Raw genomic sequence first — 23788 nt, forward strand, 5'->3', positions numbered from 1 at the left:
TCGTTCCCTCGATTTTGACAGAGGGAGCGAGTACTTCATATGTACACTTCAGGCACCTATATGTCCCACAATGCAGTACGATTGTGACGTCACCGCAGACTTCGTCTAATCACCACCACCAACACAAATAACTCTATGATATATGAATTATAATTTTTTGTATTTAAAACAACCCAAACAGACTGGATGCTGCATTAAGCAAATTCTTAAAGGGAATTAAAAAAATTTTATAAATCAACTCCATAGCCGATTCCAAGTGATCAAGGGCTTAGGACGTTCCAGTTCAGCCCATAGCAGTTTCCGCCAGTAGTGGCACTCGTGCAACGTAAGCAATGCCGTACACCCGAGTGAACGAGGCGGAGGGAAGTTGGCGAGTGAAGGGCATGACAATTTTGGACTGGAACGCAGCCCTGGGCGAATTTCACAAAAATATATATTGGAACATTTCACTACAAAATCAATAGAAACATATTATAATTTCTTTTCTGTATTTCATAAAGAAAATTTCATGATTTTTTTTTGACAGTAAAAAAGACAAAACAAAAATAGAATACAGTAGGCTATTATGTAAATCTGCATAAATGCAGAGCAACAAATATTACTGTGTTGTACAAATAATTACGATTTAAATGCTTTATTGTCAAAATATCCCTCAAAATATTAAAACCAGTGATTTTCTTTAGCTAAATAATTTTCTTGCTTTCTTGTTTGTTGCTGAAATATGAACCCGGCCTGTTCTAAACAGACTGAGATTCACCCACCTATATTTTTCATACATTTTTCAGTATCAGTCTCTTGCTAATAGTGCTTGACTAGTTGAGAACGACCCCACTTAGTTTCCATGGAAACCGAGCTGTCAAAAAAAAAAAAAGAGAGCGAAGCGAGGACTACAAATAGAAACTACACGCTGGACTAGCGTAACTGTCACAGACGAGACGTCTGTTTGAGACAAAATATCCCTTTATTGTTTTACACGCCCTGTGTCCAAATAAAACCGCCCAGAGAAACAATATCCGTTTTCTTGTCGAGGAAGACAACGGACCTTCCAAAGCTAACAATAGACTCTTTAGAACTACGTTTCCCGACAGCCTCTACACCGGCACGTCGTTGACGTCACAATAAGTATATATGGGTCCCGTGCGGCATTCCTTACTCTATTGTTACATTGTAACAAACCGGGGCAGAAGAGAGGCCCATAGGGTCCTCGGGCCGACAGATACTACACATCATTTTTTGTTTTTTCTTTCCTTCGAAGTGGAACTATAACGTTGCGATTTGTCTAAACATAGCGCAGAACACAACCACCTATCCGGAGGAGAAAAAAAACGAAGCTCGGCTCTATTTGGTCTTTTTGAATGCAGGCATTTTAAAGGATCACCTAGAGATTTTATCTGCATGTATTGGATGCATCTACGCCGGAATTTTAAAATTGTAGTGAATGAGGTTCTTGTCTGTCTTCGTCTGCCCCGTTTTTAATCTTTACAGAGCTTGATTGCAACGTTAAATGCTCGCATAGGCTTCTTGATACACAGACCCCCATTTATAGACCATGTCAAGACTAATATCCATTGTTTACGATGCTTAATTTTTCGTGAATAAACTGCCATTTCCTCATTGGTCTGGCCATTTCGATGGGCTGAAGTCGCTTTTGTCTGTCATTTTGTAACCTTGTGGAAGTCTAAAGCTGAAATAGGCTCTAAATCCCCCCCAAAAAAGAGAACCATCCAAATAAAGGAAGGACGGAACGAGCGACAGCTTCGCCGGTTTAAAGGCTCTCTATTACTGCCCAAGGTAAGTCTTATGAGAGAGGTTTTGTGTTTCACTTTTGCCTGTCTTTTCCCTTGCAGCCAAGCCTACGAAGAAAAACGAGGAAAATGGGTTGATCATTGGACCGGTTGCAACACAGCATGCCATTTTTCTGCTCTGTCATAAGACATTCTGTCTGTCTTTTCCAGTAAAAAAATAATAAAATCATGGGACAGATAATTATGTGATGTGTCATCCCAATCATATTGGGTCACCCTATGGCAAGTTGTTTTACTAGCACTTAATAGATACTATTTACTAGCACTGTTTCAAACTCTTTATCTGCCACTAGCATTAATATAGGTCTGGTAACAATTTTTGCCATTGTGTTCCATTCAAAAAATGTGGTTCAGGTGTTAACTACTTACCTCAGACTAGTGATCTAATAGATTTGTTGCTGGTAGCCTACCTATTCATTTTATACTTCTTTCTAAATTACTAGTAGCCTATCTGTACCAGATTTACTAATAGGCTACTTATTTGTTTGACATGTTACTAGTACCTATCCCAATTTTTACTTGTGACATTTCTTATCTGACACTAGTTACAATTGCTTATTGGCTAGTCAACTTAAGATGCATCATGCAGAACTAGTAGGATGCAGCTAGAATTAATTGTAATACACACTACATGTCTAATAAATAGTTTCTCCATGGAATGGATGCTAACTATGTGGTTATGTGCTAGTACAATTGACATATACACGATATACTATACTACCACCACAGCCTGATGCAGTCACATTTTACAATACAGTGTTCATATTGCTGGGAGTTTACATGTTTTGTAATTGCACATTATAGCTAAAATAATGAACTGTAGTAACATGGACAATGTAGTGTAAAATCATATAATAAATCTTCAACTTTCTCTGTAGACCTCTTTAAAAATCCAGCAGCTGTGTGTGCATAGAAGTGGTGCATGGATGCATTCACGGAATAGGAATAATGTTTGCATTTTAAGAAACTGCAATGTCACCTGCAGAGTTTGTAAGACGTGACGTTTATGTGTCATGCGTCTAGGATGGGCTATTTTAGTGCAGACCAGTCAAACAGATTGGTGTGTAGTCGGTACTGAAAGGTGATTATTCATGCTTTCTGTCCACCTCAAATAGGCCACAGGATATGTGTTAGGAGCTCTGCAAACATATTTCAGCTTTGCAGTCACATCCCCTCTTTTAAACGACCTGCGCTGCATTCAGAACTAGCCTAAACCTGCCTTTCCTTCAGTTATTGGCATCATACTCCAATGCTATTGGAGATGAATTTTCTTTTCTGCTATTTTTCCAGAGATGGAGGAGCTTCCCTGGATGTATGGTATAGAAATTATTACCGCATATCTCCCTGCGGACATCTCTGGGATATGCAAACTATGCATTGCCTGTGCATGATGTCCGTTTGTCACTTATTCGATGTGCAATGGGTTACATACAGTTGCTGGATGAGGCCCATGTCTAGTGCTCCCATTTTTCTCCATGGTACAGCGGAGTGCTTTTAAAAGCCTCTTTCCGCTTGCCAATGATCATAACTCACAAATTGAGAACTAATTACTCCTTTACATCTAAAACTATGCACCGATATGAACATTTTGAACGACACCGATAATTCTTCATATTTGAAAGCCAATAACCGATATATTGCCCGATAAATCTAAACCCAAATTTTTATATAATTTGAGAGCCTGATTATAAAAACAAGTTTTACCATTAAAAGCCATGTCCCAAGCAAACAATTATAATGTTCTCAGTATCTTATGTAGCCTATATGACAGACTTGTACTGTTCATGTCGCACTTAACTGTACTTTCCTTTTTTGAAGTGATTTCAATCATATTTCATGCAATTAAAAAAATCATGGCGAACAGTGCACATCTGAAGTGTCTCAGCTGATGGAAATCCATCATTCCTCGCTTTGATATATCGGTAAAATTGTATTATCGGGCCTATAACGATAACATGGTGGCCGATATATTGTGCATCCCTATCTAAAACTGTGTTTTACAGTGACGTAACCTGGGTTTTAGTGTCCATTTGTTCAAGTTTGTTGCATATCTCACTAGATTTAATACCTGATGTTGGCTAGAATCAATAGTTAGTCTCAGGTTGCAAGATCAATGCTTTTCAAACGAAGATTATTGGATTATTAGCACCATCATTGTACCATCCTGCTCAGCTGTTCCTTTACCACTTATTCATTTAGGGCTTAAATGCATATAATCTACCTAAACATCTCAAGCAATTTGTGAATCAGGCAAATGGTGAATGACTCCTCTATGCAGGTTTGGTGCCATTGCAAAGCTTTCCTTTGTCACTGCCTGCCTGCATATGGTTATAATTCTTTACCCAATGTATATGTTAAAACATATGCTTTTAAGACACTGAGTGTACACGATGGTGTCTAATAGTAGTGATGTGTGACTAAGTTTGGCTTTGAGTCTGTAGAGAAATCTTGGCATGCTTCATTGAATACACAATAATTGGCAGACATACTGCTTTATTTGCTAGTAGCTTACTTGTAGATCACCACAGATTTTCTGTGCATTTTACGGCATCACCACGGTAGCATTAATTATAAAAGGAACGCATGAAAGGGAGGACACAAGAAATGCTAAACGAGCAAAAAATGGACTCGTTTAGCATTTCTTGTTTCTATGGATACGGTTCATTCATGAGCAGCGCACTGTGTGTCCAACACTGATGCATAAAGCAGCATATATTCAATCCTGTTGTTTGTTGCAGCTGTTTTTGATGTTTCAAGGTCTTACCAGCGATAAGGTGGCAGATGTTGGCATGTACTTGATCTTGTATGTGAATTCAAGGCTTAATTATTAAATTACATTATAAAAATGAATAAGGGATTCATATGCCGAAGCTGAGTCAGGCTAATGTTATTTCCTTCATAATCAGAATTAATAAAACTAATCCAGTTTTTATGGATTTCACAAATCTGTGTGGGATTAAATCCATTAGGCTGTGAGTTTAATTGTCAGTCATAATTCTTAAGTCATCTTTTTTTTTTCTCCCTTCACATGGAAAAAGCCGACCTTCCTTCAAAGCCACCGCCAAACTGTTCTCATTTAACCCAGTAAAAAGCCACCGACTGTTTAAAAATAGTGTTTAATCATGAAGAAAATCAGGCATGGAGCAGTATTACACAGCTCCCTCGGGCTAAGGAGGTGGTCTGATCAAACGTCCCGACTCAGCCTTGTGTGACCTCACTGGTTTGACTGAACTGGTTTTGTTATCGGCTTGCAAAGGCTTGTTGTTTGTAAGGTTCCATCGGTTTTAATGGAAGTGAAAAGACTAAAAGACCCAAAACTTGGATGCAGTTTTTCCATGGCTATTGCTTTAAACCAGTTACCATGGTGATGTTTGCTGGCTTCATGATTTTTAAGCAGGACTTTCATACTGGATGGAGAAGGAGAATGGCAAGGATTAGGTAGCAAAAGAGGTGATATTGCATAAACTACTAGATTGTTGTATGTGGCCTTTTTTGGTTGCAATGTATTTTACTTGAAAACGGGGAACAATAGGTCATCATGGGTATCATAATGTCAAATCACAGTACATTTCCAACATCTAAATATACAATATCACACTTTCCTCAATGGTGTATGTATGTAACCTATTTTTCCCAATACTGGTTAATATCTTTCTAAATTAAGCCTTAAAATAAATGTCTCTCTCCATACAATATATTTAATTTACAATTCCTAAGCCCTGGTCCCTTGTTGGAGGGTCTACCTGCAACCATTTTCATTTCCTGCTGTTTTCTAAAACTATATCTTTAAAGGATTCGTTCACCCAAAAAGGAAATTTCCTTTCTATATTTACTCACCCTCATGTCGTTCCAAACCCGGAAGACTTTCATTCATCTTCGGAACACAAATGAAGATCTTTGTAGGGAGTTTGGATGGAAGTGTGAACGTGCGTAGCAGATTAGTATGTTTCACAAACAAAGCACTCATAAAATTGAGGTTAAACCACTGGAGTCACATGGATTACTTTAATGATATCTTTACCTTAATTGCGGCTTGAAAGTGGTCGTTGCGTTTCTGTCAATGGAGGGACAGAAAGCTCTCAGATTTCATTAAAAATATCTTCATTTGTGTTCTGAAAATGAACGAAAGTCAACCAGGTTTGGAATGACATAAGGGTGAGTAATTAATTACATAATTTACATTTTTGGCTGAACTAACACTTTAATAAGTATTTATCCTGGTCTATTTATGACAGTTTCTGGTATTTTCCGTAGATATAATGTAATGAATGAATAGTCAAACTCTTCTCCTATTATCTTGTCAATTTCAGCTGCTGCTTTTTGCCAAATTGTGCCAAATGTATTTTGGGCAGTCCCAAAAAATATGAAAATGATTAGCCATTGAGTTTACACTTTGTTTGGGAGTTATTAAGAATCGTACTAAATTCTTCCCTCCTCCAAGATCTTGAGTTTGTAGGATTTGCCTGTATCGCACATACATCTGTTTAGTTTTCCTCTGTTATTTGAGAGTCAGTTTTTTTCCCATTTTTGTTTAATATATTTTTGATGAATGGTTCTTGTATACATCCATAGACCCAAATCTTGAAACCAGCTTTTTGTTATCTTCTAATGAATATGCATTTGAAAATATAAAATTATAATCTTATATATACGTCACTTTACTTTTAACTTTTTTGTTAAAATAATCTCTAACTTGCAGGTATCTATAGAAATATTTCTAGTCCAAATGTGTCTAAAATGACCTGATAATCTGTTGTTTTCCATTGGAGATGATCTAACTGTAAGATGCAGTGCCTCTCCAAACCCTCTGTTTAAATCTATCTTTCCTTGCAATTTTATGTATTATATTTGGTCGCTGTGACCTCCAGAATGAGGTATTTTTATTCAGCATTGCAGCTGTTGATTAATATGTTACTGGCCAAGTTTCACATAGTTTTTGTGACCTTTTAATAAGTTTATTTTTTATTTTATTCAGTAAACGTTTTGAAGAATTACAGTTTTGCTTTAAAAATGTAACAGTTATTAAAATTACGGGGAAAAAACTCAAAACTGTTTATATATATTATTTATAATATTTATATATTTTTATATTACAATATTAGCTTTTAAGATATTCACCAAATTGATTCACAGAAAATTGATCCTTGACAGGACTGTGTAGATTTCAAACATAAATTTGATATGACAAAAGTATAATATACATGTAATCCATCCAGTATTTTAGAATTTATATGAGAAAAAGTGCATTCAAAAGTTAGAAATGCTGCTTTTGCTTTTATACATATCCTACTCTTTTGTCATGGTTGTTCATGAATTTTGCTAGCAATAGTCTGTCAGTCTGTCTGACAAAGCTTGTACCTTTCTGCAATGCCTCCAGACGCAGTGTTTCCATGGAGACAGTGTCATCTCGCGGCCTGAAGCGCAGATTTGAGGAGGTGGACAGCGGCTCGCCGTGTTCCACACCCAAAGATTCAGATGATGACATCTCCAGCAGTGACAGCGCTGATAGCTGCGACAGTCTCAATGCTCCCTCCAGCTCTCTAACACGTAAGAACACAAGTTAGTCTTATGACTTCATCATTATAGCAACATCCTGGTTATAAGTTATGAAAGAGCTCAAACAATTTCCATGCGTTTTGTTTTGTTCTTCGCCTCTGAGCTACTTTCAGACACAATTTGCACCATTGCAGTATTTGCAAATCAGAACCATTTAAATGTAAAAGCTTTTGCATTTACTTTGCTTAACACAGGTATTCTTTTCAGAAATATACTTTTAAAAAGGTCAAGAATTGCTTTTAAAAATATATACATTTTAAATGATTTAAATCCTAATTTAGTAGTAATATGCTATTTTCTATCCAGTTTTTTGCCCTCTCTTTGAAACACTCAGTTAAGAAAGGTGTGCCATATTCAAGACTAGGAAGTAAACGTTCCCTACGTGCTTTCTTCCTTATCCGCTAATCCAACACATGAACCCCATAAATGCAGAAGCAAAGGAAAGGACAGCAAACCACAACTATTCACAGTTTGACTGCGCCACCACAGTGTAGTACATATCATATCATGGTAAAAACATTGTTACAAACACTTGTGTGTTGCGACATTGTCGTCCTATCCAATCCAATATAGTTGGCACTGCATTATCTTTCATTTTTAGTCCCTCTGAAAAGTCTGCTACAAACAGTCTAGTTTAAAAACAAATTTGAAGTCAAATTAAGCGAACAAATGAACATTGTCTTACTTACACAATCTGGAACTTTGTTAAAAATCAAGTTCATCCACGCTTTCTTAATGTAACTGAGTAATGCAAAGACATCTTGGCACTTCAAAACGTCTTGTAATCCTCAGAGGCATCTCTATCGTTTTGTTGCTACATGATATGCGCTAATCAGTTGGTGGCAATAATGTATAAGTAGGCGTTGTTGATCTTCTGCAGAGGTGGTCTTTTGTTGGACTATGACGTAATAATGCGACAAAATCTGTCATTTTGGCAGCTTGGTTTCAATAAAAACTGTTTTTGGACTAACAAGCAAGTTTTGAGTTCTGAAACTTACAGGATAGTTTTATAGTACAATGACAAAGGAAAATTGACCCTTTAAGGCCACCTTTGGACTCATATATCCTCTATAGTCCTACTTGGGTAAATAACATTGTTCCTAAAGCAGCAAGCCTTGAGATGAAAACTTGTTGAACACCATTTTGGTATTAAACACAATATTGTCATTTAAGGAGGCGTAGGTTGAGTACCAAAGCTATATATAGATCGTAACATTATTGTTTACACTTTCTCTTTATTTTGTTTTTGTAGCCCCCTCCATTCTCAGAAGACACAAAGTGTCTTTAGGTCGTAAGCAGGTACGCTTTGATGCGGTGACGGTCTACTACTTCTCCAGAAGGCAGGGCTTCACCAGTGTGCCCAGTCAGGGTGGCAGCTCCCTGGGCATGGCGCGCCATCACTGCGCTATACGACATTACACCCTTGGCGAGTTTGCACGAGAACAGGAGAGCAGCCACAAGCATGTGCTGCGTCAACACTTACGCCAAGAAAAGCTCAATGCTCGCAAGTTAAAGGTTAGTTGTGTGTGGTTGTAGCTCCTGTTGCTCATACACGAGTCTGCTTTTGCAGTAGGGCAGCTATTTTGCTTTGATTTTAAGAACTCTTTTACCTGACTTTTCCCAGCTGACACGGAATGGAACAGTAGATTGTCCTGAAGCGGAGTTGCTTACCCTGGACGACATATCCGATGAGGATCTGGACGTTGAGAGCGTGGAGGTGGACGATTGCTTCTTCCTGCAGCCTCTTCCTACCAAGCGGCGCCGGGCACTATTGAGGGCCTCAGGTATTGCTCGTATTGATGCCAGAGAAAAGGCTGATCTGCGTGCCATACGTGTGTCCCGGGAGGAGTGTGGTTGTGACTGCCGCTTCTACTGTGACCCTCGGCACTGCGGCTGCAGCCAGGCTGGAATTAAGTGCCAGGTAGGGCACTTGGTAGTCTCGAAAGTACTTCTTACTATGAAGTAGTGTCCAAGGGTTTCCCTTCCTATTCCTGGAGGGCCACCCTACTGCAGAATTTAGCTCCAGTACACCTACCTGAAAGTTTCTAGTGAGCTTTAGGATTAACTCGTTCAGGTGTGTTTAATTGGGGCTGGAGCTAAACTCTGCTGGAAGGTGCCCCTCTTGGAATTGAATTGGAAACCCCTGATTTGCCTATTCAAATAAAAGGCTACCATTTATTAATATCAGAAAAAAAAATCATGCTCTTTCTCATGTACCTTGTTCCAAAGGTGGATCGGATGTCGTTCCCATGTGGCTGCACCCGTGATGGTTGTGGTAACACCGCCGGCCGCATTGAGTTCAACCCTCTTCGTGTGCGTACCCATTATCTCCACACTGTCATGAAACTTGACCTGGAAAAGAGAATCCTATTGGGTGTTAGGTCTGGAGAGGACTGTGGGCAAGAGACAGAGTTAGTCTCCTCACCCTCTCTGTCTCTTTCTCCCTTGGACTCGGATATGGAAAGCCAAAGTGTTCAGGAGCTGCAAGAGGAGCAGTGCGACAGCCTGGAGCGTGAGAACGAAACGGCCGTGCTTCACCTACAAAGTGCAGAGGAACGAGAAAGAAGACTGGAACAAGAGGAGCAGCAGGTCGAGGAAGAGCAGAACGCCGACCCAACCCTTTGCCTCCTGCAGGGTGCCCTGTCCAGCCAGGCTGGGATGGAGGGCATGGAAGGTGTTGAGGGAGTCCTTCTAGAGGGGCCTTTTCCTGAAGGTGCCACCCTGCTGTGTATTACAGAGAACCATCCAGATGAACAGACCCAGCAGAGGCTGCTCAAAGACCCTTCTTCTGTCCTCTACTATCAGGTAGGCCACGTAGAGACGGCCGCCTTTGAGACGCTCCCAGCAAAAGTAGAGGAGGCGGTGAGTGAAGGTGATGACCCAGAGACGAAGAGCATTCGGCAAAAACAAGAAACCTGCGGGCAGGATTCGGCCAAGAGCTTGTCTGTCGAAGTACCTCCACCTTTCGAGGATGGTGGCGAAGAACATCTTTGTCCAGAACAGGCCTCAAATGACGGGGAATGCCTCGAGACGTGCCTGGCACTGGATGAAAAGGCAGTACAACTTCCTCCAGAAGTGTAGAGCCCATCACCTCTGCAGATGTTTTGCACAAGTTAGTCATTAAATTCAAAGAGAGCCTACTCCACACAGTGCGATATCTTACAATTCTGCATAATGTTATTCAATGTTAATGAAACAAGTTACCTTCATGGGTTTGTATCCATTTTAGCTGGAGATAAGCATGTACTGTGTTTGAAGTAGGTTGTCTGTGGTAAAAAATGAGTAATTAAAAAGAAAATAATTTATTTAAGAAAAAAATGAAAAAAAAGAAACTCAAGAAGAGCAGAGATCCTGATCTGACAAGTGTTGTTTTTTCCAATATGGTATCGGTTCATTACCTGATACTGGTGGGGAAATGTGGCCTTTATGTCGAGGAGCAAGCATTTTCAGGATTATCCAGCGGCTTCTTATGGCCTTCTAGTTTGTATAGTTTCCAATAGCACACCCCGACAACTAATTGGCACTGACCAGAGGGTATATACTAACGCTAAGTTCACGTTTCGTCAGAATTACCGCAGTTATGAGATGACAACTCTGAGCTGTTCATATACTCTGACTCAGTTCTATAGCAATGCTCATAACCACAAAATGTATCCACGCGCAGCTTTGTTGCTTATGACAGAAAAATACTATCTCTTCATTAACTTGGAATGGAATGGAGTTTTAATGAAATTCAGAGGTTCCAACCTCAGAATTACACAAGTTCCCAAAGTTCCTGATTAAAACAATGGGTTTTAATCCACAGAATTCTGTAATTATGGTAATTCTGCCAGGGCGTGAATGCAACATTAGTAATATGCATATGGCTAATGCTAACGCAGTGCTAATGCTAAGAGAAGGGGTTGCTAATTTTTGATGAGGCTGCTGTTTGTAGCATCCTTCCTGTGAATAGACCCAACAATCCTGGAAATACTTGGTTTTCATGTACTGTACAAGTGTTTTGCTAAGAGCTAGCATGAAGATGAGTGAAAAAGCTGCTTGTTCTCTGTATGCACGTTGAAAACTTGATTCGTTTGAACTTGCTGACGGGGATCAGGAGGATAAATGAATGTGCAAGCCATTTGCACAGCAGTTCTTTACTGATTTATCGTAGTCTTGACCTTACACCGTTTGAAGCTGTAGCCTATCGTCCCAGTTCGTGGACATTTATTTATTTACCACCGCTTTGTATTGTGAGGGCGAGGACAATGTGTTTAATGTTTGAGTACTGTCACCTACAATCAATTTTTTCATTTTTTTCATTTTTCAGGAGTGAATGAGATCGTACACATTTATTGCACATCAAGAAGCCTTTAAAGATTACAGAAGAGATTCTAGCTGTAATTTTACTTCAGGTAGAAAGTAAAAATATTGAGTTTTATGTATGGGTGAATATCATAAAAACATGTCCAGGTCACATTTTACTCGAAAATCTAAATAATATATAAAAACAAGACATTTTACATAACTAAAATAAATCCTTTTTTAGAACCATTAAGATTTTTTGTGACTTTTCCACAACAGTTTAGCACATTTTACCTCCAAATTCCATTACTGATGTGCATCCACATTTAATTTTTATTTTGTAAATTTTTTTACTCTCAAATGGTGAATCTCATACTTTAATATAGTAATCTCATTTCTTTACTTTACAGTAATGAGAAGTTTGGGTGCAAATGTGATTACCGTAATTGACGATGAGTCATGACACAACGCCAAAAAATCTTAATGGTCTTAAAATTGGCTTTACTTTCTATTTTTAAAATGTTATTTGCTTTTTCTTTTGTGCTGAAATATGACTCATGACATGATGTGTTCAACCTTTAAACCAAGTACTTAAAATCTAAGATCATCTTATACATCAAATGCAAACCTTTATGTACTGTATGACAAGTCAAGGAAGACTTTGAGGTCTATACTGTAATGTTGACTTACATATGTTACTTAGTTTGTCACACTAGGCCACAGTTTTATGGTATTTAGTCCTGGTATTTAAGCAACATTACACGTTAGACTGATTATAATTTCCTGTCAACAGTGCACATCATTTTAAACGTCCAAACCCTCATTTTAACCCTGTGAAGACCATCCTCCTCGTCCTTTTTACCCTTGCTGTTCTTCCCTTTTGCATTTTTAGTGTCCATCCCTCCCACATACCTCTTGTTTTAGAATAATAATAATGTTGATGAAGATTTTTCCTAGATGCTTTTTGTTATAGTTGTTTTAGTTCACTCCTGTTTAATGATAGTTAAAGACAAATAATTTGAATGGTTGTATGAAAAGAAAAAATGGTGTCTTCAAATAGTATAATGAGTTCTGTGATGTTGCTAAATTATTTAAAGAAACCCAAGAAAATGGTCATTTTGCCGTGTGTATGTGCGTGTATGTTTGTATGTATGTGTGCCTGAAAGATTTTTGCTGATTTGTGCGATGAATCAATGTTTGTGAGTGCAGTATGGGTTCTTCATATTTCAAAAGGTGCTCTTATTTTAGTTGTCTCACATTCATATTAACACTAGCCTATATGTAGAGAGAGAAAAAAGAAATGTTAAAAATCCACACGTTGTTGGTTGTAAATGCAAATGTTGCTGTTATCTCTATGCTTCTAATTTACTCACCCTTACATGTCATGGGTAAAGGAGATGCTTCATTATGTGATTATACATTAGCTAAAATGGAGCATATGAGGCTAATAATGAATTTGTTAGCATGGTTGCTCCCTCATATGACTTAGCATTGTAAAGCTCCAAGCATTAAGCTTGATTCAAACCTAAACCTGCAATAATTATGAGTTTTGCAAATGACCAATCAAACCAGAAGGATTTTTGTTTTGTTTTATATTGTTGCTGTGTTTATAAAATGTTTTTTCTTACTTTGTTTTTGCCTTGTTGTATGTTAGCATGTCTTTTCGTCTAAGTTTACTGAATTATCTTAATGTATTGGCTCTCTGTGTTTGCCAACACACATTCCTGCACTCAAATGAGTTTTGTCTGTAGTGTCTGAACTAGAAACTGACGTATCCTTAAAAATGGTGACCTAAGGGCCTGCTATTGACCAAAACATGGTAGATGGAAGTCAGTCTTCTATTTTGTTCATGTTTTTGACATGAACATCCGCCAGTCCAGTGGTCTAAAACCTAATGGCTTTTAAAAGGAGGTTTGAACGTTGCACATGCTAATGTACCTGTAACTAAAATGCTAAGCATCTTTTTTTGGTCAGATATATTGTTTTTGTTTTCCTCCTTTTTTAAGTACTCAGATTAGAGACCACTACAGTAACTGAAAACTAACTTACATTATGATTGTGTGTATGTGTGTGTGTTAGAGGTGCTTTATTAATAAGGCTGAATGGATTTGAATTCAACAATGTAAGAGTGACTTACGCTAACTGTTGCCTACAGAGGAGACAAAACATACAAAGTTTTATATGAAAATGTGAGTGAAATAAAATCTAAAATGAAGAAAACAACTGTGGTCCATCTTCAATGTGAGAGTTTATTGAGTTGCGTGAAATCTAAGTAATTATTAGGGGTCTCTTGCAGTCTCTACGAATGCAATATCAATACAAAATGATAATAACTGACATGTTATTGTGTTTGTGTTTCACACAGTAGCCTACGGTAGGCTATAGGCTACGATTTTTTAATAATTTTGAAGCAATTCAATTAAAAATATTAGTGAAAACAGTATTTTGATCGCAAATCTGAGTCAAGTCCTACTTACACATTTTGAGAGACAATGATTTGAGGGGACGAGTTTCTTGTTTCTTCAGATGTTGTTGGTGAATTCAATTTGCATTCCGTTCCACTAGAGGGCGACACTGTCCCATGAATGGAGAAAATCTAAGCAAGATCCAGGCAAATGTTTCATCCAGGGAGGAAAACCCATGGGAAAACCTGCCGTTTTTTCTCTCTTTCTCAGACATAAACCTTATGCTGCATGAGGGGATGACATTTTTTTGTCTTGTTCACAGTTTGCTCTTGTTCTTTGCTACTGAACCAAAAATAATCCACAGAAGATATGGAAAATGTATTTGCAGATCAACTGCAGACCTATTTTATATGCACTAGTAGGCCTATACGGTTGAAATTACTTTTCCCTGTCATCTCAAATGCAAAATCTGTCCCAATTATATATAATTTGTCCCCATCCTTTAAATTATAAATCATATATATAAATAAGAGGCCTTCCAACACCTTGTTTGCAGCCATCTTCAGTTTATTCACCCCCTAGATGCTGACTGTCAAACCAGCCCGTCTTACAGTTTAGCGTTCTCACTTTCAGTCGTTTATCACGTTAACGTTCACACAAAACTGTTTTTGGTTAGAGAATGTGAGTAACGATGATAACATCACCGACATGCTGTGAAACCATATAGGGCTTTCAATAAACACATGAACGTCTCCAATGTTCCCCACAGTCATTCAGAATGAAAGAGGAAGGGATGGCCTGAGGAAAGTTCCTGACATCCTGTTGAAGAACTGCATCTGGCGAAAGACCAGGGCTACATTTCCCAAAAGCATTGTAAGCCTAATATTGTAGAATCATCACCATCAATGGTCTCTACGATCAACTTAACTCACGGTGCTTTTGAGAAATGCAGCCCAGGTTTATGTTCAACGTGCCTTGTTGCACAATGTGCACTTTTAATTTTATCATTTAATTTTTGCAAAGGTTTAGCCAGTGTACGTTAATCATTCAAATTTCATTTATGTCTGTATTTTATCTGCTTTGAGAACCGCGGATAAAATTGCAACCATCTTTTCAACATCACTTCATGCCTTGCCTAGAGAACAATGACATTTTCCTGTATCCCCTGAATGGGAGGAAACAGCTTGGTGGGTACAGTGACCAAATGGCTCTTTGTTTGCAGTCTCTTCCTGTATGCTTTAGCAGTGGAAAACATTGCCACACAAAGCCTAAAATGTTGCTAAAATGTTGTGATGTACCCATCTGATAGGCTTGTTTGCTTTTCACTTATGATTTTGTTGGACACATACATCTATATATTAAACACTGACTTTGAAAAAGTTGTCCGCTTAATTGTGCTCTTTCTTGCAAAAAAATTATATCTTTGAAAATTTTCAGTCAGGATGCAGGCCCTATCATAGCACAGAAAGTGTGCTTGTTAAATTTACAAATGACTTCTAGCTTCTGACCAAGGCTGTATCTCAATACTAGTTTTGCTTCATCTTGCTGCGTTGGTCACTATAGATTGCAAAATACTCTTAGATCGATTGCAAAATTACACTGGTGTGGTTTAGATTCACTCCGTTACCATTTTTATTATTTAAACAGGGAATTATCCAAGTTAACATCAGTAAATTATGGAGTGCCACAGGGGTCTGTTTTAGGCCCTCTGCTATTTTCAACATAATCACTTAAAAAAAAAAAAGTTTTATATACAGACATGATGGTAATATTATTAGAAAACATGGAATTACTTTCCACTGATATGCTTATGATGCTCAGTTATATATTTAATCACGACCAGATGAAATTTCCAAATTATCCAAGTTGACAGAATGTGCTAAAGATATAAAATATTGGATGACCAGTAATTTTCTTCTATTAAATTCGGATAAGATTGAGTTAATACTTATTGGACCAAAACCCTGTACACGTAATCTCTTTGAATACAATTTGTATTTAAAAGGATGTACTGTTCATCCTCTAGTTATAGGTGTTATATTAAACAGCAACCTGTCTTTCGAAAATCATATTTCATATGTTACAAAAAAAGCAAGTCTTCCACCTCCGAAACATTGCTAAGCTATGGAACATGATATCTGTTTCTGATGCAGAAAAGCTAGTTCATGCATTCATGACCAGATTGGATTACTGTACTGCATTAAGTGATTGACCTGCATCCTCAATACACAGTTAGTCCAAAATGCTGCTGCTCTAACCAAGAAAATATGATTATATAACCCCAATTTTATCATCTCGACACTGGTGAGTGGTGACTTATTCTGATAACAAAGCACCGCTACTAAACTATAAGGCCCTAAATGGTTCAGCTCCTGTGTATTTAACCAATCTTCTATCGCCCTACAATCCATCAAGCTCTTTAGGTTACAAAACTCTGGAGATGGTGTATTGTCTTAGAAGAACTATACATTTATGTCATATGGACAATACTTTGACAGTCACCTCTGATAATAGATTAGCCTACTCTAAATTGTAAAGTAAAAACATGCATTTTCTGTACAGTGAAAGTAGCTATACAAATAAATGTGAATTGAAATTAGTTTCATTCTGAAGGAATACAATGGCAAATCTTTGATTATAACTAGCCTCTAAGGAACTTCTTGTCCATGCCTTTTGAAGCTTTTTTCTATCAATTTAAGTTATAAAATATACATATTTTTCTGCATGCATGACACATGTCTACATTACAGGATCTGAGCAATAATCAGGAGGACGCATTAAGGGAGATTTGTCAGTCATCCATCACTTCCGGTCTCGGCTTCGCCATTGTGTCGTGCTTCTAAAAGCCGGAAGAACCAAAGGAATGCAGATAGTGTAAGAACCAATGACTTTGCAATACAATGTAATGGTAAGGAAATGCCAAAGTGTTGACATGTATTTGCTAAATAACAAGACAATCTTTGTCTGATCACATTTACAGGAGAAAAAAGGATTTGACTGTGATCCTTGACATTTTTGAGTTCCTTTTGGCTTTTTTTATTATTATACTTAGATTTTTTATGGTTTTGTTGTCTGTGATATTACTGCTCGTCTTTTTCTTTTTCATTTTCTTGGTTAAAGAGATTACTAAAAAACTCTAACCACATGTTTCCAGTGACAGTTAATCTGTCTGTCCACATTTAAAGAGGAAATACAATGCAAACTGAAAAAAAAAAAAAAACCCCAGCCAATCAGAAGATTTTTGTTTAGTGGTTAATATACTGGGAGGCATCCCAGTTCATCGCCATAGAAAATTCAAGTGACTGACTAAAATGATTAGCAACTCGTTATGAAATCTAATTTAAAATTAAGAGCGGGACCACAGTTACATCCAAATGATAATTAACCGAAGCCACACACCAAGCTGCAGATAACTTTATAAATATGAATAAATATGTTTTTGTGCTGGTCGCCGCCTGAAACCTTATTAGTTTGACAGAATGTTCTACTAAAGTCCCTTATGGGAAGTCAAACTAACTTCACTTAACATTTTCTTCACTTAACACATTGAAATTGTTTATTTCCTATTCCTTAACAGTTTATTAGGCTCTTCATGATTTTAGCTATGTCATCTTTTGGAATAAATGTCTGGTCAATAATTCCAAGAAGATTCAGACAAAAGCTCTTTAATCTATGTTGTATGAACTGTTTTAACTGTTTAGCATTTGTTACAGTAAGGTTATAATTACATGTAAGACCATTGCTAGCTCCTCATTATCATGCTTAGGCCAATGTTGACTTTTTTTTTTTTTCTAATCTATAGCATTTGCAAGATAGCAACCTGCATATTTAGAGACTACAGCTACAACTGTTAAGGAATCAGACTCACGAGACAGGGATGAATGCAAACAGGAAGTTTATTGACAACAACAGGGCTGGTGAACAGGAAGCAGGTGAGTGGGAAGTGCAATGCTGGATTGGAGAGTGGTATGCTGGCAGTGAAAGGAATGTGTCTTCTTACAGGGGTGGTGGATCCATGGAGACGTGGAGAGATGAGATGCAGGATCGCTGGAGACAGGGAGAACGCTGGAGACAGGGAGAACGGTCGAGAAGTCAGGTACCCCTTTTCCACCAGCATGAACCAGGTGCTAGTTCAGAGCCAGAGCTATTGCCAGTTCGGAGTTGGTTCGACTGACGGGCCTTCAAAGAACCGGTTTGCCGTTCCACAGGCTAGAGAGCTGCCACAGAACCAGGTCTTACGTCACTGTATACATCTCATGTTGCCCAGCAATGCTAGCGCGGCAGCTCCAAACACACCAGGCTTGTTCAAGATGGTTCGGCGAAAACGCAATCCAAAAGCAGGAGTTGTATGCTCTCCAAATACACCCGCAGCTCCGATCGGTCTGCACCGCTTCAATGCATCTCGAACAAGTCTTCCATCAACAATGGCGGTCGGTGCGTTACACTTGATGCTCATGGCTTTGCAAACCTATATCGGGATCCAAACACGGCGAATCCAACGTGTTCGTGCAGCTCGCCGTAACTTGCATAGACAGAGATTACAATCGAGCTCGATTCGCTGCTATTTAAAAAATGGCGGTCACAGTTTATATTCGTCTTGTTGGTCACGGTAACCCCACCCCCAGCCCCTGACGAAAGTGGTTCTTACTTCTAGACCAGCAATAATTTGGTGCTACTTAAGAACCACTTTTCCTGGTTCAGAGCTGGTGCTTTGGGTGTCGAAAAACAAAGAACCGATTTGAAACTAGGCTCTGGCTCCAAACCAGCACCAGCACTGCCTTGGTGGAAAAGGGGTAAGGGATATCACTCGAGAAGTCAGGGAGAACGCTCGAGAAGTCAGGGAGAACGCTCGAGAAGTCAGGGAGACCGCCCGAGAAGTCAGGGAGAACGCCCGAGAAGTCAGGGAGAACGCCCGAGAAGTAAGGGAGAACGCTCCAGAAGTCAGGGAGAACGCCCGAGAAGTCAGGGAGAACGCTCAAGAAGTCAGGGAGAATGCTCGAGAAGTCAGGGAGAACGCTCGAGAAGTCAGGGAGAACGCTCGAGAAGTCAGGGAGAACGCTCGAGAAGTCAGGGAGAACGCTCGAGTAGTCAGGGAGAACGCTCGAGGAGTCAGGGAGAACTCTCGAGAAGTCAGGGAGAACGCTCGAGAAGTCAGCGAGAACGCTCAAGAAGTCAAAGAGAACGCCCGAGAAGTCAGGGAGAACGCTCGAAAAGTCAGCGAGAACGCTCGAGAAGTCAGGGAGAACGCCCGAGAAGTCAGGGAGAACGCCCGAGAAGTCAGGGAGAACGCCCGAGAAGTCAGGGAGAACGCTCAAGAAGTCAGGGAGAACGCTCGAGAAGTCAGGGAGAACACTCAAGAAGTCAGGGAGAACACTCAAGAAGTCAGGGAGAACGCTCGAGAAGTCAGGGAAAACACTCAAGAAGTCAGGGAGAACGCTCGAGAAGTCAGGGAGAATGCTCGAGAAGTCAGGGAGAATGCTCGAGAAGTCAGCGAGAACGCCCGAGAAGTCAGGGAGAACTCTCGAGAAGACAGGGAGAATGCCCTAGAAGTCAGGGATAACGCCCGAGAAGTCAGGGAGAACGCCCGAGAAGTCAGGGAGAACGCTCGAGAAGTCAGATGGAATGCCCGAGAAGTCAGGGAGAACGCCCGAGAAGTCCGGGAGAACGCCCGAGAAGTCAGGGAGAACGCTCAAGAAGTCAGGGAGAATGCTCGAGAAGTCAGGGAGAAAGCTCGAGAAGTCAGGGAGAACGCTCAAGAAGTCAGGGAGAACGCTCGAGAAGTCAGGGAAAACACTCAAGAAGTCAGGGAGAACGCTCGAGAAGTCAGGGAGAATGCTCGAGAAGTCAGGGAGAATGCTCGAGAAGTCAGCGAGAACGCCCGAGAAGTCAGGGAGAACTCTCGAGAAGACAGGGAGAATGCCCTAGAAGTCAGGGATAACGCCCGAGAAGTCAGGGAGAACGCCCGAGAAGTCAGGGAGAACGCTCGAGAAGTCAGATGGAATGCCCGAGAAGTCAGGGAGAACGCTCGAGAAGTCAGGGAGAACGCCCGAGAAGTCAGGGAGAACGCTCGAGAAGTCAGGGAGAACGCTCGAGAAGTCAGGGAGAACGCTCGAGAAGTCATGGAGAACGCTCGAGAAGTCAGGGAGAACGCTAAAGAAGTCAGGGAGAACGCTCGAGAAGTCAGGGAGAACGCTAAAGAAGTCAGGGAGAACGCTCGAGAAGTCGGGGAGAACGCCCAAGAAGTCAGGGAGAACGACCGAGAAGTCAGGGAGAACACCCGAGAAGTCAGGGAGAACGCCCGAGAAGTCAGGGAGAACGCTCGAGAAGTCAGGGAGAACGCCCGAGAAGTCAGGGAGAACGCTAAAGAAGTCAGGGAGAACGCTCGAGAAGTCAGGGAAAACGCCCGAGAAGTCAGGGAGAACGCTAAAGAAGTCAGGGAGAACGCTCGAGAAGTCAGGGAGAACGACCGAGAAGTCAGGGAGAACACCCGAGAAGTCAGGGAGAACGCCCGAGAAGTCAGGGAGAACGCTAAAGAAGTCAGGGAGAACGCTCGAGAAGTCGGGGAGAACGCTCGAGAAGTCGGGGGGGACCCCCGAGAAGTCAGGGAGAACGACCGAGAAGTCAGGGAGAACGCTCGAGAAGTCGGGGAGAACGCTCGAGAAGTCAGGGAGAACGCTAAAGAAGTCAGGGAGAACGCTCGAGAAGTCGGGGAGAACGCCCGAGAAGTCAGGGAGAACGCTCGAGAAGTCAGGGAGAACGACCGAGAAGTCAGGGAGAACGCTCGAGAAGTCAGGGAGAACGCCCGAGAAGTCAGGGAGAACGCTAAAGAAGTCAGGGAGAACGCTCGAGAAGTCAGGGAGAACGCTCGAGAAGTCAGGGAGAACGCTAAAGAAGTCAGGGAGAACGCTCGAGAAGTCAGGGAGAACGCTAAAGAAGTCAGGGAGAACGCTCGAGAAGTCGGGGAGAACGCCTGAGAAGTCAGGGAGAACGCTCGAGAAGTCAGGGAAAACGCTCGAGAAGTCGGGGAGAACGCCCGAGAAGTCAGGGAGAACGACCGAGAAGTCAGGGAGAACGACCGAGAAGTCAGGGAGAACGCTCGAGAAGTCGGGGAGAAAGCTCGAGAAGTTGGGGAGAACCCTCGAGAAGTCGGGGAGAACGCTCGAGAAGTTGGGGAGAACCCTCGAGAAGTCGGGGAGAATGCTCGAGAAGTCGGGGAGAACGCTCGAGAAGTCGGGGAGAACGCTCGAGAAGTCGGGGAGAACGCTCGAGAAGTCGGGGAGAACGCTCGAGAAGTCGGGGAGAACGTGGAAGGCAAGGTGAGTAGTCCTCTTTCCAATCAACGAACAAGACCGGACAGTGAACAGATGATCTATTATAAATTCTAGTTAGTAAAAATTTACCTCAATAAATACAATTAAACGTGATAAATTCTATAAGGATGGTCAAAGTTACAAAGTTTTCTAATTTAAGTTGGTGCAGGATGATTTTTTCCCTTCTTTTCATCAGTCTTTTTAGTTCATGTGGCTGTTTTATATCAGGTTTGACTTTCTTCAAAGCATTTTAAAGTAGCAAATTCTCAATTAACTTAAAATGGGTCACACATTTTTGGGTATAGGAACGGCTTGTGGCCTCGCGCAAATCTTATCACACATTTGGAGTGAGCCAGGCCCTATAGCAACAAATTGCCGTGAAGGACAAAGTCAGATGACGAGTCCAAAGAAGCACAGACTGATGAAACCCTTTCCACCTCATAGCGCTTTGGTGACCACTGAACTTGTGATCGATAATTCATTTTTAGCTTGTCAAGTCACATAATTGCAAAAAACATCTTCAAAGAACAAGTCCAAATGGTTAGAGACAACCAACTGTTTTAAAGCTTTCTAAGAACAGCCATGGGACAGCAATGCATGTACAGTATGTCCAAAAAAGACCATCCAATAATTCAAAACAATGCTCTCTGCTGATCACAGTCAGCTCTCATTAGAGTGTTAGAAAGTCTGATGATCCACAATGATTTCCTTAATAACTGCAGCAATCTGAGGGAATTCTGTACCACTGACAAAGGGAATGATACAACATCTCCCATTGACTCCAGTCAGTGCACTCCAACATCCACATTCAGAAGAGATTTAACACCTCCCTCTGGAACACAGTGAATGGAGGAAAACTTAACATGTGAGGAGAGAAGTAAAGCTGTAAAAATGTGACTCAAGAATGATGGAAAGGTACTTTTTGGCATTTTATGCACTTGTAAAATGAATGAGCAAATTAAGAACTTGGCAGAAAGAGGTTGGTTCACAAATGGAAAGTTTCTTGCAGAAAAAAACTTGATGGTGAACTGAATGCCAATGTTGGTGATTTTCCTGTTTAGTTTTAAACTTAGACTCTAGTGTTAAGAATTTTTTCTTATTTCAATTACTACGAGAAATGGTTTTTAATAGCTTCATTCATTTTATTTTTAGTTAAGAATGGCAACACCGGCTAAAGCAAGAATCATTGTTACAATTGCTCATACTTTGCATAGTAAACATACAGTAGTAAACCTAATCATGTGTTCAGATGTGAATGATTACTCAAATCATGATTTTTTTTGAGAAGAAGTGATGAGACTTTTAACTTTTATTTACCTGACGGACAAAAATCCAGACATGCGTTAAAGGAGGGTCTTAAGCCATATTTAGAGACAAGAATATCATAGACTTAGGTACTGGTTCTTTAACCAGTCAATAACCACCTAGTAACCATCCAGAAATCCCTAGCAACCACATAGCAACATGCTATCAACTCACATAGAGATCCCTGAAAACCATACAACAGTCTAGCATCATAGCCAGAGTTTGCACAGACATCATCACTCAGAAATGTAACAAATTTTAGCTGTGTCATGATTTAAGTTTGTAGTCACACCAAGCACCTTCTTATGTCACACTATTGTTTTAATCTCTGACAATATAACATTACTAAAAACGACTAAATAAACAGCATTTAAGCCTCGAGATTCATTTGGCTAAATAACTTGATAAGGTGCATGCCTTTTTCCATTCAATGTTTTCTTGTGGAACTTAGAAAGTTTCATTCACAGGAAACGGAAACAACTTCATGTTCTTTTTCCAGTAAAGAAGCATAAGGACCAACAGTGGAAAAAAACACAAAGGCTACCATGACAGCTGAAAAAATATCGGTGAGTGGAGACATTTGTGCTGTACGTACTTTGCACTGAACGCTAGTAGTGACTCATTTTATAAACAGTTTAGCTAACAACCACTTGTTGCTTTGTTGGTTATAGCAACATATTAACTGCTGTATAGCACATTACAGTAAATTAAGAATTGCTGAATGGATGTTAGAACATAGTTCCTCTCAGTTTCTTATTAAATAGACTATAATTAAATCACACCTAGCTTCTAACTAAATTCTGAGTGTATATTTGTACTGAAATATTGCCTCAGCAACTTAAGCATTCTGTGAATGTAAGTTGTGGTAAGTCACATTTCCCTTTCTAAAGAATATTTTATTTCTGTGGGGGCAACAGCAGATATTGTCATGCTGTACTTCCTCATTTTGTAGGCAGGGGGAGATCTATGAATCACACGATGACGAACCACCCATATGATGTAAATTAAGGGTGACTTGGAGCGCTGAACCTTCAGAATGCCATGTCACAGAAGGAGTTTCTGTCATATTATTGACAAAAATATGCACATCAAAACCCAACATACAATAGTTTGATGACAACTG

General features: G+C 40.0%; 1 protein-coding gene across 2 annotated transcripts; it reads left to right on the top strand.

Moving 5' to 3' along the window:
- The first annotated feature begins 1154 nt into the window (after positions 1-1154).
- On the top strand, positions 1155-13852 carry csrnp2 (cysteine-serine-rich nuclear protein 2). 2 transcript variants are annotated; one of them, XM_079589012.1, is made up of 5 exons: positions 1155-1791; positions 7183-7352; positions 8614-8876; positions 8986-9282; positions 9591-13852. In XM_079589012.1, the coding sequence occupies exons 2-5, from the start codon at positions 7196-7198 to the stop codon at positions 10440-10442; spliced, it is 1569 nt and encodes a 522-aa protein (XP_079445138.1). In that variant the 5' UTR covers positions 1155-1791; positions 7183-7195; the 3' UTR covers positions 10443-13852. The 2 variants fall into 2 exon arrangements, with proteins under 2 accessions (XP_079445138.1, XP_079445139.1); XM_079589013.1 differs by lacking the exon at positions 1155-1791 and having other exon boundaries at positions 7170-7352; positions 9591-10669.
- The last annotated feature ends 9936 nt before the right edge of the window (positions 13853-23788 follow it).

The sequence above is a fragment of the Phoxinus phoxinus genome, assembly GCF_949152265.1.
Source record: "Phoxinus phoxinus genome assembly, chromosome: 18".
NCBI lineage: Eukaryota > Metazoa > Chordata > Actinopteri > Cypriniformes > Leuciscidae > Phoxinus > Phoxinus phoxinus.